This window comes from Telmatherina bonti, assembly GCF_933228915.1.
Source record: "Telmatherina bonti genome assembly, chromosome: 16".
NCBI classification, from domain to species: domain Eukaryota; kingdom Metazoa; phylum Chordata; class Actinopteri; order Atheriniformes; family Telmatherinidae; genus Telmatherina; species Telmatherina bonti.
The window spans coordinates 8,363,377-8,383,713 of NC_136614.1; the positions used below are offsets into that span (position 1 = coordinate 8,363,377).

At 39.3% G+C, this 20,337-nt stretch overlaps 1 protein-coding gene across 7 annotated transcripts; it reads right to left on the reverse strand.

Moving 5' to 3' along the window:
- Positions 1-17,779: 17,779 nt before the first annotated feature.
- rrm2 (ribonucleotide reductase M2 polypeptide) lies at positions 17,780-20,337 on the reverse strand. Of its 7 annotated transcripts, none has more exons than XM_079255861.1 (10): positions 20,241-20,337; positions 20,068-20,130; positions 19,498-19,608; positions 19,302-19,418; positions 19,079-19,212; positions 18,907-19,001; positions 18,689-18,822; positions 18,429-18,533; positions 18,231-18,344; positions 17,780-17,960 (listed from the first exon to the last, which is right to left on the reverse strand). In XM_079255861.1, exons 1-10 carry the CDS (start codon positions 20,328-20,330, stop codon positions 17,808-17,810), a joined length of 1,116 nt encoding a protein of 371 aa, XP_079111987.1. In that variant the 5' UTR covers positions 20,331-20,337; the 3' UTR covers positions 17,780-17,807. The 7 variants fall into 7 exon arrangements, with proteins under 7 accessions (XP_079111987.1, XP_079111983.1, XP_079111985.1 ...); XM_079255857.1 differs by having other exon boundaries at positions 19,498-19,653; XM_079255859.1 differs by having other exon boundaries at positions 19,498-19,638; positions 20,062-20,130.

Consider the following 20,337-nt stretch of genomic DNA (forward strand, 5'->3'; position numbering starts at 1 on the left):
TGACAACTTTTGACATAATATACTATGAGATTTTTGGACACAGTACTGTGTTGCGACACATGCTATGACACCTTTTGACACATACTAGACTATAACATTTATGACACAATATTGTGTCGTGACACATGTAACTATGACACATTTTGACAAATCCTATACTATGACGTTTTTTGAAATACTGTCGTGAATGATATTTTACCATGATAATTGTTGACACTATACAGTGTCATGACACATACTATATAATGCCATTTTTTGACAATACTGTGTTGTGATACATACTATACTATGACACCTTTTGACACAAATTTTACTCTGACATTATATAAGCACATACTAAACTATATGACTACACATATAATACTATGACACCTTTTTGCACATACTATACTATAATATTTTTTGACACAATACTGTGTATTTACAGATACTATACTATGACACCTTTTGACACAGTACTGTGTCGTGACACATACTATTTTTGACAGTACCGTGTTGTGACATACTAGAGTATGACACCTTGTGACACATATGATACTATGACATTTTTTGACAAAATAATGTCGTGACACATACATTACTATGACTTTTTGACACAGACTATACTGACATTTTTTGATACATACTGTACTATGACACCTTTTGGCACATACAATATGATATTTTTTTACACAATACTGTGTTGTGATAACTTTTGACATACTATACTATGACCATTTTGAAATACTGTCGTGAATGATACTTTACCATACTGTGTCGTGACAGACAATACTATGACAATTTTTGACACTATACAGTGTCATGAGACATACTATATAATGCCTTGATTTTTACAATACTGTCGTGATTCATACTATACTATGACACCTTTTGAAACCAATTTTACTGCGACATTTTAAAAGCACATACTAAGCTATGACTCTACACATACAATACTGTGACACCTTTTTGCACATACTATACTATGACATTTTTTGACAAAAAACTGTATGTACACACTAAACTATGTCATTTTTACACAATAGTGTTGTGACACATTATTATGACCTCTTTTGACACATACTATGACATTTTTTTGCACAGTACTGTGTCGTGACATACGATACTATGACAACTTTTAACAGTATACTATGACATTTTTTGACACCGTGTCGTGACACATACTTTACAATGAAATTTTATGACACAATAATGTCGTGACACATACGTTACTACGACAACTTTTGACACATACGATACTATGACATTGTTTGACACTATATAATGACACCTTTTTACACATTTTACTAAATGACATTTTATAAGCACATACTATAATATGACGTGACACATACAATGCTATGAAACCTTTTCACACATACTAAAATATGACAATTTTTGACAACACTGTCATGACACATACTCTACTATGACACCTTTTGACACATACTATAATATGACATTTTTTGACAATACTGTGTTGTGACACAAACTTTACTATGACATTCTTTGACACAATACTGTGTCATGACACATACATTGCTATGACATTTTTTGATACATACTGTACGATGACACCTTTTCACAACATGACATTTTTGACAATACTGTCATGACACCTTTTGACACATACTATACGATGACATTTTTTGAGACAATACTGTGTTGTGACACATACTATACATACTATACTATGAAATCTTTTTGACACATACTATGTTATTTTTTTGAAAATACTGTGTCATGACACATACTATACTATTACACCTTTTGAAACATACTGTACTATGACATTTTTTGAGACAATACTGTGTTGTCACACATGCTATACTATGACCCCTTTTGATACATACTATGTCATTTTTTGACAATACTGTCGTGACACATACTATACGATGACATCTTTTGACACTTAAGATACTATGAAATTTTTTGACAATACTGTATCATGAAATACTATACTATTACATTTTTTGACACAAAACTGTGTAGTGATACATACATTGCCATGAAACTTTTTAACACATACTATACTATGACATTTTTTGACACAATAATGTGTCATGACATACTATACTACGAAATCTTTTGACAAAACTGTCACGACACATACACAATATACACTATAACATGTTTGACACATTCGATGCTTTGACAACTTTTGACAATACGTTGCTATGACATTTTTTGATACATACTGTATGATGACACCTTTTGACACCATGACATTTTTGACAATACGTCATGACACATACTATACCATGACACCTTTTAAAACATACTATACAATGGTACTTTTTTTACACATATTTTACTGTGACATTTTATAAGCACATATTATAAAATATGACACGACACATACATTACTATGACACCTTTTGACACATTCTATACTATGACATTTTTTGACACAGTACTGTGTCATGACACATACTATACCATGACACTTTTGACACATACTATGCTATGATGTTTTTTGACAAAACTGTGACAAAACAATGCTTTGACAACTTTTGAGACAATACTGTGTCGTGACACATACTGTACTATAACACCTTTTGACCTGCTGTGCTATGACATTTTTGACACAGTATTGTGTTATGAAACATACTATAACACCTTTTTACACATACTATACAGTGACAATTTTTGACACAACACTGTCATGACACATCCATTGCTATGACACCTTTTGACACACAACACTGACATGTTTTGACACAGTATTGTGTCGTGAAACATACTATACTATTACATCTTTTGACACAGTATTGTGTCGTGACACAGACTATACTATCACACCTTTTGACACAGTACTGTCGTGACACAGACTATACTATCACACCTTTTGATACATACTATACTATGACATTTTTTGACACAATACTGTGTCGTGACACATCCATTGCTATGACACCTTTTGACACAGACAACACTGACATTTTTTGACACAGTATTGTGTTGTGAAACATACTATACTATTACATCTTTTGACACAGTATTGTGTCGTGAAACATACTATACTATGACACCTTTTGATACAGTACTGTGTCGCAACACATACTGTAGGAGCCATAAATGTAGTTTATGTTGGGAATTATCACTGGTGGATGGTTGATGTTATATTGTTGTCATGGTGATATGAATTGGGGTCACGTGGATGTGGAGCGGTATAGGGCTGAGGAGTTAAAAGGGCAATGTCAGCCAGTCACTCAGGGTTTTTTGCTAGAGAGGAGGGCTGGGAAGCTGTAATTTTTGTTGACCACTCTAGATACATACTTGACGTTGCACACTGTGACATATTATGCTGGTGAAATAACATCGTACCCGATCATCAGGCAGTATATGTAACACTTCCAATAAATAAATCCTCGATATCTGCGACCTATGTGCGTCATTTATGGGAACCATCAACAGCGCGTCAAACAAATAGACCAGACCCAGTCGTCGCCTCAGGTAGCAACTGCGGAAGTCGCTACACATACTATACTATCACACCTTTTAATACATACTATACTATGACATTTTTTGACACAATACTGTGTCATGACACATACTATACTATGACACCTTTTGACCTGCTATAAAATGTCATCTTTTGACACAGTATTGTGTCGTGAAACATACTATGCTATGACATCTTTTCAGAAACTATTGTGTCGTGAAACATACTATACTATGACATCTTTTAACACACAGTATGCCATGACACCTTTTGAAACATTTTTACTGTGACATATTATAAGCACATACCAGACTATGATGTGACACATACAGTACTTTGACACCTTTTTACACATACTAAACCATTACATTTCTTTTACACAATACTGTGTCATGATACAAAGTATACCAAAACACCTTATGACACATACGATACTCTGAAACCTTTTAACATCATACTGTGTTGTGACAGATACTATGCTATGACGCTTATTGACACATAATATACTATGACATTTTTGACAATGCTGTCGTGACACATACTATACTATGGCACCTTTTTACACATATTTTACTGTGACATTTTCTGAGCACATATTATAATATGACACGACACAGAATACTATGACACCTATTGATACATACTATACTATGACCCTTTTTGATGCATACCATACTATGACATTGTTTGACACAATACTGTGTCATGACACATATTATACTATGACACCTTTTCACACATACTATGCCATGACATTTTTTGACAATACTGTGTCGTGACACATACTTTACTATGAAATTCTTTGACACAATACTGTGTCATGACACATACTATACTATGAAACCTTTTGACACATGCTATGCTATGACATTTTTTGACAATACTGTGTCATGACACATACCTTACTATGTCATTTTTTGACAATACTGTTTTGTGACATACTATACGATTACACCTTTTGACACATACTATACTATGACACCTTTTGACACATACCTTAGTATGACATTGACACAAAACTGTGTCATGACACCTTTTGACACATACTTTACTGTCATTCTTTGACACAATACTGTGTCGTGACACATACTATACTATCACACCTTTTCACACATACAATTATATGACATTTTTTGACACAATACTGTGTCGTGACACATACTATACTATGACACCTTTTTGACACATACTATACTATGTCTATTTTACATTACTGTGTCTTGACACATACTACACTGTGACAACTTTTGAAAATTACTATACTATGACATTCTTTGACAATGCTGTGTCATGACACATATTTTACTATGACACCTTTTGATACATACTATGCTATGACATTTTTGACACAATACTTCGTCATGACACATACCGTATGATGTCATTTTTTGAAAATACGTTGTCATGACACGTACTGTACTATCACACCATTTGACACATACGATGATATGACATTTGTTGACCATGGTGTGTCGTGACACACTTTACTATGAAATTCTTTGACACAATACTGTGTTATGACACAAACTATGACACCTTTTGACACATACTATGCTATGACATTTTTTGACAATACTGTTTTGTGACATACTATACTATTACACATTTTGACTTATACTATACTATATCACCTTCTGACACAGACCATGCTATGACATTTTTTCATAATACTGTGTTGTGACACATGCTTTACTATGGCATTATTTGACAATACTGTGTCATAACATACTATACTATGACACCTTTTGACACATTCGATATGTCATTTCTTGACAATTCTGTGTCATGACAAATACTATACTATACACCTTTTGACACATACTATGCTATGACATTGTTTGACAATACTGTTGTGACATACTATACTATTACACATTTTGACACATACTATACTATGACACCTTTTGAAAATTACTATACCATGACATTTTTTGACGAAATACTGTGTCATGACACATACTATACTATAAGACCTTTTTGACACATACTATACTATGTCTTTTTTTGACAATACTGTGTCGTAACACATACCTGACTATGTCATTCTTTGACAATACTGTGTCATTACACATACTATACTATCACACCTTTTGAAACATACGATATGACAATTTTTTACAATACTGTGTCGTGACATATTCTTTACTATGACAATCTTTGACAAGACTGTGTCATGATACATAATATACTATCACACCTTTTGACACATACTATGCTATGACGTTTTTTGACAATACTGTGTCGTGACACATACTATACTATGTCTTTTTTTGACAATACTGTGTCATGACACATACCTTACTATGTCATTTCTTGACAAGTATGTGTTGTGACATACTATACTATGTCACGTTTTGACACATACTATACTAAGACATTTTTTGACACAGTACTTTATCATGACACATACTACACTATAAAACCTTTTTGACACATACTATACTATGTCTTTTTTTGACAATACTGTGTCGTGACACATACTATACTATGTCTTTTTTTGACAATACTGTGTCATGACACATACCTTACTATGTCATTTCTTGACAAGTATGTGTTGTGACATACTATACTAAGACATTTTTTGACACAGTACTTTATCATGACACATACTACACTATAAAACCTTTTTGACACATACTATACTATGTCTTTTTTTGACAATACTGTGTTGTCACACATACCTTACTATGTCATTCTTTGACACAATACTGTGTCATGACACATACTATACTATCACACCTTTTGACACATACTATGCTATGACGTTTTTTGACAATACTGTGTCGTGACACATACTATACTATGTCTTTTTTTGACAATACTGTGTCATGACCCATACCTTACTATGTCATTTCTTGACAAGTATGTGTTGTGACATACTATACTAAGACATTTTTTGACACAGTACTTTATCATGACACATACTACACTATAAAACCTTTTTGACACATACTATACTATGTCTTTTTTTGACAATACTGTGTCGTGACACATACTATACTATGTCTTTTTTTGACAATACTGTGTCATGACACATACCTTACTATGTCATTTCTTGACAAGTATGTGTTGTGACATACTATACTAAGACATTTTTTGACACAGTACTTTATCATGACACATACTACACTATAAAACCTTTTTGACACATACTATACTATGTCTTTTTTTGACAATACTGTGTTGTCACACATACCTTACTATGTCATTCTTTGACACAATACTGTGTCATGACACATACTATACTATCACACCTTTTGACACATACGATATGACATTTTTTGACAATACTGTGTCGTGACACACGCTTTACTATGACATTCTTTGACAATACTGTGTCATGATACTACGCTATCACACCTTTTGACACATACGATTATATGACATTTGTTGACAATAGTGTGTTGTAATACATACTATACTATGACATTGACACAATACTGTGTCATGATACATACTATACTATATCATTTTTTTAACAATACTGTGTTGTGACACATACTATACTATATCACTTTTTGACATTGTTTGACACAATACTGTGTCACGATACATACTATACGATGACACCTTCTGACACAGACCATGCAACGACATTTTTTCATAATACTGTGTCGTGACACATGCTTTACTATTACATTCTTTGACAATACTGTGTCATAACAGATACTGTACTATGACACCTTTTTATACATATTACACTGACATTTTTTGACACAATACTGTGTCGTCACACATACTATACTATCACACCTTTTGAGACATATTTGACCATGACATTTTAAACACAAAACTTTGTCGTGACACATACATTACAATGACATGTCTTGACAATATTGTGTCGTGACACACACAATACCATGACACCTTTTGACACATTCGATATGTCATTTCTTGACAATTCTGTGTCATGACAAATACTATACTATACACCTTTTGACACATACTATGCTATGACATTGTTTGACAATACTGTTGTGACATACTATACTATTACACATTTTGACACATACTATACTATGACACCTTTTGAAAATTACTATACCATGACATTTTTTGACGAAATACTGTGTCATGACACATACTATACTATAAGACCTTTTTGACACATACTATACTATGTCTTTTTTTGACAATACTGTGTCGTAACACATACCTGACTATGTCATTCTTTGACAATACTGTGTCATTACACATACTATACTATCACACCTTTTGAAACATACGATATGACAATTTTTTACAATACTGTGTCGTGACATATTCTTTACTATGACAATCTTTGACAAGACTGTGTCATGATACATAATATACTATCACACCTTTTGACACATACTATGCTATGACGTTTTTTGACAATACTGTGTCGTGACACATACTATACTATGTCTTTTTTTGACAATACTGTGTCATGACACATACCTTACTATGTCATTTCTTGACAAGTATGTGTTGTGACATACTATACTATGTCACGTTTTGACACATACTATACTAAGACATTTTTTGACACAGTACTTTATCATGACACATACTACACTATAAAACCTTTTTGACACATACTATACTATGTCTTTTTTTGACAATACTGTGTCGTGACACATACTATACTATGTCTTTTTTTGACAATACTGTGTCATGACACATACCTTACTATGTCATTTCTTGACAAGTATGTGTTGTGACATACTATACTAAGACATTTTTTGACACAGTACTTTATCATGACACATACTACACTATAAAACCTTTTTGACACATACTATACTATGTCTTTTTTTGACAATACTGTGTTGTCACACATACCTTACTATGTCATTCTTTGACACAATACTGTGTCATGACACATACTATACTATCACACCTTTTGACACATACTATGCTATGACGTTTTTTGACAATACTGTGTCGTGACACATACTATACTATGTCTTTTTTTGACAATACTGTGTCATGACCCATACCTTACTATGTCATTTCTTGACAAGTATGTGTTGTGACATACTATACTAAGACATTTTTTGACACAGTACTTTATCATGACACATACTACACTAAAACCTTTTTGACACATACTATACTATGTCTTTTTTTGACAATACTGTGTTGTCACACATACCTTACTATGACATTTTTTGACAATACTGTGTCGTGACACACGCTTTACTATGACATTCTTTGACAATACTGTGTCATGATACTACGCTATCACACCTTTTGACACATACGATTATATGACATTTGTTGACAATAGTGTGTTGTAATACATACTATACTATGACATTGACACAATACTGTGTCATGATACATACTATACTATATCATTTTTTTAACAATACTGTGTTGTGACACATACTATACTATATCACTTTTTGACATTGTTTGACACAATACTGTGTCACGATACATACTATACGATGACACCTTCTGACACAGACCATGCAACGACATTTTTTCATAATACTGTGTCGTGACACATGCTTTACTATTACATTCTTTGACAATACTGTGTCATAACAGATACTGTACTATGACACCTTTTTATACATATTACACTGACATTTTTTGACACAATACTGTGTCGTCACACATACTATACTATCACACCTTTTGAGACATATTTGACCATGACATTTTAAACACAAAACTTTGTCGTGACACATACATTACAATGACATGTCTTGACAATATTGTGTCGTGACACACACAATACCATGACACCTTTTGACACATACTATACTATGACATTTTTCCACACAATACTGTTGACATTTTTGACACATACAACAATGTGTTGTAAATCATACTGTTACTGTGACACCTTATTCCACATATAGTACTATGACACATACAATACTGTGACACATGTTACCATAACACTTTTTGACACATTTATTGCTATTACATTTTTTGACACATAATATAACGTCGTGAAACATACGTTACTATGACACCTTTTGACACGTACTATACTGTGACATATTTTGACACAATACTGTGTCGTGACACGTACTATACAGTGACATTTTTGATAAGTACAATATTTTTTGCACAAAATATACTCTGACACTTTTTGACACATTTATTGCTATGACATTTTTCGACACATAATATACCGTCGTAACAGATACGTTACTATGACAACTTTTCACACATACTATGCCATTTTTTTTACACAATACTGTGTCGTGACACATACTATACTATGACATTTTTTGATACAATACTGCCGTGACAAGTTACTATGAAAACTTTTAACATACTATACTGACATTTTTTGATACAAACAATACTTTGACATTTATTGACACAATTCTATTGCAATATTTGACATAATACAATAACATATGTTTATACTTTGACACCTTTTGACACATATTTTACTGTGATATTTTGTAAGCACATACTGTCATGATTTGGTATTTGCTGTGCGCCTTGGTTTCGGGTTTCCTGTTTTATTTTGTAGTTTTTCCTTTTTGGTTCTCTTGTTTGTTTGGTTTTTTTTAGTTTTTTTGATTTCCTGTTCTTTAAGTTCACCTGGTCTTGTTTTAGTTCATTCAGTACACCTGTTTCTTGTTTGGTTCCCCCGTGTATTTATACCCCTCAGTTTTTGTTCTTGGTTGTGGGATCATTTTGTTTGTTTGTATGTTGCTTTAGTCCCTTGGGTAACATTAAACCTCCTGGAATCTGTATCCCTGTTCCCTCGTCTCTGCATTTGGGTCCACACCTTCACCATCCCCTCCGCCTGTCATGACACATACTATACTATGATGTGACACATACAATACCATGACACCTTTTTACACATACTACACTATGACATTTTTTGACACAATACTGTGGAGTGACATACTATACTATGACACCTTTATCACAAATAATATATTATGACATTTTTCCACACACATAATATACCATGGCATTTTTTGACAATACTGTGTCATGACACATACTATACTGATTATTTTTTTACACATACAATACTATGACTTTTTATGACGATATGATTTTGTTACACACACTAAACAGCCTTGTTTGACGCCATACTATACTATGACTTTTTTTGACAGTACTGTGTCGTGACACATACTATACTATGACATTTCTGGGCATTTATTAAACTATATTTTTAGATATATATATATACAATACTGTGTTGTGACACATACGATACTAAGACACTTTTTGGCACATACAATGCTATGACATTTTTGACACATACAATACTATGACAATTTTTCATGGACACAATACCGTCGTAACATATACTATGACCTTTGTTGACACAATACTGTGTTGACACATAGTATGATGTGACATTTTTGACACATACCATGTGTCGTAACACATACAACACTGACATTTATTGGTACATACTGTACAACGAGATTTTTGGACTTAATACTATGACATTTTTACACAATACTAATACATACTAAAATTACATTTTTGACACAATACTGTGTTGTGACACATATACTACTACATTTTTTAAAACATACTATACTATGACATTTTTTGGCACATACTATACCATGATATTTGTTGTTGTTTGTTACATACAATACCACGTTTTGAAACATGCATTACTATGACACGTTTTGACATACAATACTGTCATGATACTATACAGTGACTTTTTTTTTTTTTACATAATACTGTGTCGTGATACATATTATACTATTACATTTTTTGACACATACAAGACTGTTGTGATACATACTATACTGACATTTTTTGACACAATAGGTGGTGACATACTTTACTATGGCATTTTTTACATACTCTACTATAACATTTTTGACAGATACAATACTATGACTTTTTGACCTATACAATACTGTCTTTACACATACTTATACTATGACATGTTTTGACACATACAATACTGTTTCTTGACATATACTATACCATGACATTTTTTGACACAATCCGGTTTTTTTCACACATAATATACTGACATTTTTTAACATACAGTACTGACATTTTTGACACACACAATACTGTGACATTGACATATACACTTCTAAGACTTTTTCATACATACAACATGTGTTATGGTACATACTATACTATGACATTTCTGACACATACAATAGTGTTGTGAAACCTACCACAATATGATATTTTTGACTTGTAATACTGTGTCATGACACATCAAATACTATGACATTTTTGACACATACAATACTATGACATTTTCTGACATATTATATTATGTTGTGATACATACTGTACGATGAGTGACATTTTATGACACATACTTTACCATGACATACATTGTTACACACTAACATATCTTATGACAAATGCTATACTATGACATATCATGAGACATCCAACACCATGACATACAATCTTACACGTACTATATTTTATAAAACATATCTTTTTTTTTTTTTTTTTTTTTTTTTTTGTCTTGTCCAGCATTTAAGCAAGCAGACTGATGTTCTGGATGCTGTGTTCTGCTGAGCAAATTTATTTTGCCAAGGGGAACTTTTGTAGATGTAATGATCCCCTTGTATTTCTTGATTCTTATTTTATTTTTCAATTTGTTTTGGATAATAGCTTGTATTACAGAGTTTATGCTGCTGGACCCGACCGGAAAGGACAGGAAAGGGGCAGAAAGAGAACAGAAAAGAGAACATAAAAAAACAAAAAAAAAACAAAAGAAAGAGATCAATGCATACATGTATATGCACATACATACCCACCTACATATATATGTATATACACTCGCACATACATTATATATATACATATATACATACATACATACATATACACATACATACACACACACACATATATATATATATATATATATACATATATACACATATACATACTCACATACATACACATACACTCACACATATGCATACATATATACATATCCATACACATACATACATACACATACACATAAGTACACACACATACCCACCCACACACATAAATATATACACCCACACAAGCCAACTCTAGATTCGTGGAGAACAAAACCGTTGACAATCATGAGGACCAGAAACTAGCAAGTTAAGTCAAAAAGACAGAAAGAGAGGTACCTGCTGTTAGTGAATAAACTTGCTGGATGACTCAGTGACTGTGACACATGCAGAACATTCATGCAGAACATTCAGAGTGGAACGTGTTTAGAGAAGAGTGATCATGCCAATGTGACCCCGCCGGCCTACAGCTAGAGGAAGGCCAGGAGAACCCAGAGACCCGGGTAACCGACAGTCACCCCCAGGTACAGATCCCAACCCCCCCACTCCAGAGCCAGCCATGCATCTGCCCAGGAGGTGGCGAAGGAGGTGCCCAACCAGAGTCCCCCGCAGTCAGGGGGAACAGGCCCCAGCAGGCCCAGGCCGGCAAGGGCCGATCCCGCCGGGCACCGGCCACCTAGGGCAGACAGAGCGCAGGCCCCAGGGCCCCAAGAGCCCGTGAGCAGCCCCCCGCCCCCGCAGGCAGAGGGCACAGCCCACACCGACGGAGGACCAGGATCCCCAGACCGCCACCCAGCGGCAGCCAGGTCGCACCCCAGCGCACCAGCTGCGCCCCCGGGTACAGGACACCACCCCCCCACCACCAAACCACACACACATATACATGCATACCCCCCCCCCACACGCACTCCCCTCACACATATACATGCATACCCCCCCCCCAAACACGCACTCCCCTCTCAACCCCCATCCACACAACCCTCTGCAATCCATGCACATCATCCATCACATATACAACCCCACCCCACCTCTACTCACTCACCCATACCAAGTCACACGAACCCCAATCGCCCCGCCCCCACACACGCTCACCCCCCCCCCCCCCCCCCCACACACGCTCACACCCCGCCACCCCATCCCTCTACTTCTACCCAACCACACATGCCCCACCAAATACCCCTCCACCACCCATAGCCCCCCTCCAAACTTCACCCTCACTCACACATCCCATTCCGCATATACACCCCCCCTACACACACACACACACACACACACACACACACACACACACACACACACACACCCTCACTCCTCCAACACAGGCACACCCCAATACAACCCACGCGCCAACATACCCCTCCACACACACATCTACTGATCCTCACACATCCCTATCCCCTACCCACCTATATCCCCAACCCTAATCCCCCCCCAGCCATCCCACCATCCATCTGTAACCCCATACACCCACTCCCACACATCCTCACCTCACCCCTCCATCATGTCCCATGTGAGATACCTCAGAGGGGGCAGAGGACAGGATGGACCCGATCAGGGCCCCCATAATTACCGCCCACCACTCCCAGCGTTCCCCCCACCACCCCACAGATGCAGCCGACCCAGCACCCCCCCAGGGCCGGCGACAACCCTCCTACAGCCAGGCCAGCCCAGACTTAGGCCTAATGGACGGCACTCTTCCCCCACCCGTACCCCCCCCCCAGTAAAGCCCCGAGAGCAGGGGCATGAGAGGACCATATCGTCCCTGCCTCCCCCCCGCTTATGACTGATTGTGAAGTATGTATTAGTTGCAATTAAAACTGAGGGAAGTGCCACGCGGTGTTGGGAGAGGGACCACCTAAGCAGCCCCGCCCACCATACACCGCATGCTCTTCCCCCTAATCATGTGAGTCGTCAGTGTTTTGGTGTTTGGTGTCTAAGTGTAATTAAAACTGGGAGGTGAGCCGAGGCTGGGTGCAGCGATCAAAACCACCTTGATGGCCTTTCTCACCACCCAGCGCCACGTGCACACCTCCCAATACCCTGCCTGTGTGTGATGGGGAGCGGGGAGGAAGAGGGGTTGAGGGATTTAAGTCTGGAGGAAAGTGAGCTTTCCTCCAGAAGGTGAGCCGCCCACAGCACTGGGCATGCCCCCTACTCCCAGGGCCCCCCAAGGACCAGGACATGCCGGGGACAGCCATCCCCGTAACCAGAGCCTTCGGCGACTCTAACCAGAGAGTCATCACCGACCCAAGAGGGGACCAACTCACCACATGCAGAAGGGGGGCACGAGGACAAAGAGGAGGCGGGGCGGCAGAAGGGGAATCCCAGACCGATTGTCCACCGCCCCCTCACTCACAGAGGACACCCCCACCTGGGGACATGAAGTCCCCCCTTGTCCACACATCGGCACTTCACACTGTCTCAGCACACACCTACAGCCACACACACACACACACTTCCGGACACATTCAGGTCCACCCAGCCACCCGTTCAGCCCACCCTTAAAACCATCCTCCTGACCCCCACGTCACATCCAAATCTCCCCCACTCCCATCCATCATATCTACACTTATCCACCAACCTACCACACACATGCACCACCCACTCCCCCATACATACACCCCTGCCCCCCCCCACACACACACACAGACAGCACGCCCCCCCTCCTCCCCCCCCCCCACACACACCCGTATACATGCACCACCGCCACTCCCCACATACACGCATCACCCCACTCCCCTACACACACGGCACTACCCCCCCCACAGACACCACGACACCCCCCCCACACACGCATCATCACACTTCCCCACCCACACACATCCACATACCTATGTACCGCCACCAGTCCTCAACATAACACATATCTTACTATGACATATATTAAGTCACATAATGTCCTTTGACATATATATAATTACAGATCATATATTATGACACATAGTACATATGATTCATTGTATTCAAGTACATATAACTAATATAGTACGACATATGTTATCACACATACTATACCATGACATTTTACCATAGTATAAAGTTTTTTTTGGAACATACTGTACTTAGACATATATATTTTCCATATACTTTACCATTACATATATTGACATATTATACTATGATATGTTACGACACATACTTATACTTACACATACTATTACACACTTTGACATTGTATTACACATACATACCATATATATATATATATATATATATATATATATATATATATATATATATATATATATATATATATATATATATACACATATATGTATGTATATACATATAGTTGGGTGAAAATATATATATATCCCACAGGTAACATGGTGCTAGGTATTTACATAGCTCCAATGCAACATAATCCAGTTGGGTCCTTGCACAAGACCCATAGTACTACTGCCCAGCTCCTGTAATACATCATTGCGGCAAAGATAAGTGGGCACATGGATCAATACATGGCGAAGACACAGAAAGGCATTGGCAAAGGAACCAGAGGAGCCAAACACCAGCCGCTGGTTGACAGAACAGTCGCCAAAGACTGCAAAACCAGACAGATAAACCTGTGCATGGCCTGGATTGACTACGCAAAGCCTACGACTCAATGCCACACACATGGATCTTAGAATGTGTGAAGCTGTACAAGATCAACGGAACTTCAAGCCAACTGCACAAGCCTCCATCAAATGTGGCAGATATCAAGGAGATGCCCTTTCCCCCGCTGCTGTTCTGTATAGGCCTGAGCCCCCTCAGCCAACCAATGAACAAGACTGTCTATGGATACCAACTCAGGAATGGAGCCACCATCAGCTATCTCCTGTACTTGGATGACATCAAGCAATACTCTCGAAGCCATTCGAAAGTCTTTCTCCATGGCCTCGCCAAACTCCTCCTGGCTGAGTTTTTGCCTTGGCGATAGCCGAAGTCGCTTGCTGCTTAGCCTGTCGGTACCCACCAGCGAGTCCTGGGATTACCGCCATGACAGGCACCAACGACCTTACAGCCACAGCTCCAGCTGGCCGCCTCAGCAATAGAGGCACGGAACACAGCCCATTTGGACTCAATGTCCCCCGCCTCACTCGGAACATATTTGAAGCTCTGCTGAAGGTGGGAGTTGAAGCTCGCTCTGACAGGGGACTCAGCCAGACGTTCCCAGCAGGCCCTCACAACACGTTTGGCCAGATCTGACCGGCTTCCTCCCCCACCATCTGAGCCAACTCACGACCAGGTGGTGATCAGTTGACAGCTCCGCCCCCCTCTTCACCCGAGTGTCCAAGGCATGTGTCCGACTATACAACTACATGAGAAACTGGAGAAGTACCAAGGTCTCAAGGAAGAACTGGAGAAGGCCTGGAGGGTGAAAGCACCAGTAGTACCCTTAGTGATCGGAGCACTGGGGGCCATGTCCCTCACACTGGAGAAGTGGCTCCAACAGATACCTAGTGAGACATCAGACATCTCCGTCCAGAAAAGCGCAGTTTTAGGAACAGCTAAGATACTGCATACGACCTTCAAGCTCCCAGGACTCTAGTAGAGAACCTGAGCTGGAGAGATGAACAGCCTACCGCCCTACCCAGGGAGGGTGAGGGTGAGGGAGTTTATATATATATATATATATATATATATATATATATATATATATATATATATATTCCATGTATGCAGTATGTGGCATATTGTACAGCACATACTGTACTTTGACATTTGTGACACATACTTAACAGGACATATTTTTACATGTACTAACCTATGACATTTCATGAGAGATACTGTTATACTATGTCATAATGTAATATTTATCATATTGTATATCATATGTGATATATGATCATTGTATTGTTTTGTAATTTGTCAAATTATTGTATGTCTGAAGATATATAGTATACTGTAAAATTTTTACACTATTATGATGCATTATTACAAATGCTATTCTATGTCATATATCGCATACACCATACTTTGGCACATACAATACTATGACTTAGTATGTATATTTCATAGTAAATTATGTCATATCTATCATAGTAAAGCATGTGTTGTAATATAACGTCACAAAATTTCACTGTTATAGTCTTTGGTCACAATATCATGCATCACTTGTAGTGATACTATTACACCTAATATTTTATGATAAACTACAGAATTTACAGTATTCATTAAATAATAGGTACTTTTTATGCAAAATTATTTTTAATCAATGACATTTGACTCTATAGTAAAGCAACATTTTTATATCAGTTTCCTCTTTTTTGCTCATCCTGAGTCCAATCTGCAATCTGTACTTCAGCTTCTGAAGGTCTGATGTTCTATGTGAGGATGTTAAAGGGCCCAATTTAATTCTGACTCATCAGGGCCATTAAGCTAAAAACAAAGATGATTTTTTCAAAAATATTTTTTTAAATACATTTATTTCCGGAGAGGGATGAAGAACTAAAAAAACAAAAAAAAAAAAACTGTACATATAAACACTTTCTAAAAGTACAGGTATAAATATTTGAAACTTTATTACAAAATGGGATTAAAAAGCAGGGTTGTCTACAAACTCCAGAAATGACTTTAAAATGTTCATGAAAAGTAGTTTGTGCATCAGTCCCAGCCTGCACTGGGGAAGAGGTAGTGTCACTGCTGGAGTTTGTGTGAGGTCTGCGCTGTGTTCAGAAGTCAGCGTCCAGTCTGAAGGTGTTGTCTGTGGGGCCCGACATGACGCCCATCCTCTGATACTCGCCGACTCGCTTCTCAAAGAAGTTGGTCTTTCCCTCCAGAGAGATGTTCTCCATGAAGTCGAAGGGGTTCTCCACCCGGTAGATCTGCAGAGAACACACACACACACACACCAAACGTATAAACACAGCTGGTTTGGCTGCAAATCAGCACATCAGGACTGAAAGCAGGGGAGTTCAGTCAGGCGTCTACGTCACGCTGCTGCTGGTCTGACAGTGAACCACACGCTCCTATCAGCCCCTGCGTCAGCGCTCAGCCCCCATCATCGGCTGAGGTCCGTACCCCTGCGCCACTCATCACCACACTCCTGATCTCAGCTCACATGCGACGCTTCACCTGCACAGGTGATCAGTTACCTTTGAGAAGCCGAGCTCCAGCAGCAGTCTGTCAGCCACAAACTCGATGTACTGCTTCATCATATCGCAGTTCATCCCGATCAGCTTCACCGGCAGAGCGTCAGTCAGGAACTCCTGCGCGCACAAAAACACGCGGACATGAAAACCAGCGAAGCCAGTCTAAGCAGCAGCAGGGAAACCAGAGCTTCCACAACTCACCTGCTCAATCTCTACGGCGTTCTTGATGATGCGGACGACGGTTTCTGAGGACGGCTTGTTCAGCAGGTGTTTAAACATCAGACAGGCGAAGTCACAGTGCAGACCCTGAAGGCATCACAGCATGTCAGACAAACGCCACTTTTCCCAGAAACCAAAGCTCAACAAGTTTTTAACACACGATATTCTAACGTCTGGACTTTCAGTCTGGAGGATCAGTTACCGATATGTGTGTGTGTGTGTGTGTGTGTGTGTTGGCTCACCTCGTCTCTGCTAATGAGTTCGTTGCTGAAGGTCAGGCCGGGCATCAAACCTCTCTTCTTCAGCCAGAAGATGGCGGCAAACGAACCAGAGAAGAAGATTCCCTCCACAGCGGCGAAGGCCACCACTCGCTCTCCTGAGTGATCAATAACACACACCATCAGTATGAACATGTGGAGACTCTTCATCATCATGTGTGATGTTAGTGGGCGGAGCTTACCGTAGGCGGCGTTCTTATTGCCGATCCAGTTGAGCGCCCAGTCGGCCTTCTTCTTCACACACGGCAGAGTCTCGATGGCGTTGAACAGATATTCTCTGAGGGTCATTGAACGCATCGTCAGACAGAACCGAGCAGCAGACAGAAGAAATGGAGCAATCAGAGAGCAGCTCACCTCTCTTTGGGCTCCTTGATGTAGGTGTCGATCAGGAGGCTGTACATCTCTGAGTGGATGTTCTCCATGGCGATCTGGAAGCCATAGAAACACCTGGCCTCCGTTACCTGCACCTCCTGTGTGAAGCGCTCCACCTGGTGGTCAAAGGGAGGAAGAAGTTGAAGAGACGGGCTGAGCCTGAACACAACAGGAAGGGATCAATGATCAGCAGCAGGTTCCTCACCAGGTTCTCGTTGACGATGCCGTCACTGGCAGCGAAGAAGGCCAAGACGTGAGAGATGAAGTAGCGCTCTTCATCCTTCAGAGTCTCCCAGTGCTGCAGATCCTTGGACAGATCCACCTGGACAGAGAGGAGCCGTCAACACAACGCCGTCCTGCAGCTTCTAACCACGCGACAGAGCAGCAGGGCTCCTGCCTACCTCCTCTGCTGTCCAGAAAGACGCCTCTGCTTTCTTGTACATCTGCCAGATGTCGTGGTACTGGATGGGGAAGATGACGAAGCGACGGGGGTTCTCCTTCAGCAGCGGCTCCTCTTCCTCCCCTGAGCTGCTGCTCTTCTTCTTCACAGCTTTGGGCTGAAATATGAGAGGAAATAAAGATGAATAAGTGGAGGAGATCCGTGATGGAGGACTGAAGGACTTTAAATGAAGCAGGCACTGAGCTGATGTTCCTCCCTGTTTACACTTCAATACAACCATTAATAGAACTAAAAATCTCCACTTTTCCCTTCACTTCTGTCCACTTCCAGGGATGAATGATGGACATGAAGATCAGCTGCATCTACAGTTCAGATCGATCCCTGATGTATTGATCAGCTGCTCCTGTCTGATGGAAGCTCGTGAGCGGCACCAGCAGCTGACAGCGCGCACCCTGTTGGCGCCACATCCGCAGTTTGGGCGCCAGGATCAGCGGCATCAGCTGTTCCAGTCGTTCAACACCACATTTTCTATTAGATTGATCCCGGGATGTTTGCATTCACTCACCGCAGCGTCGCTGAAGATCTTCCGCGCCGTTTTAGACGCCAAAACGCGGCTGCTGTTCAGACTCGGAGGCTGGAAGGAAACAAAGACCGTCAATAGAACCGAACGGGACGTTTCATCGACGAAGACACTGATTGATGAGCTCCGTGTTGAAGCTTGGCCGCACAGCTTTCTCCTCTCACCGTGTTTTCTTTGTCCAGCGACATGCTGCTTATCTGGATGTTCAGAGTATTTTCATTCTTCACAGAAAGAGGAGAGCGCGACGTCATCATGCTGGCT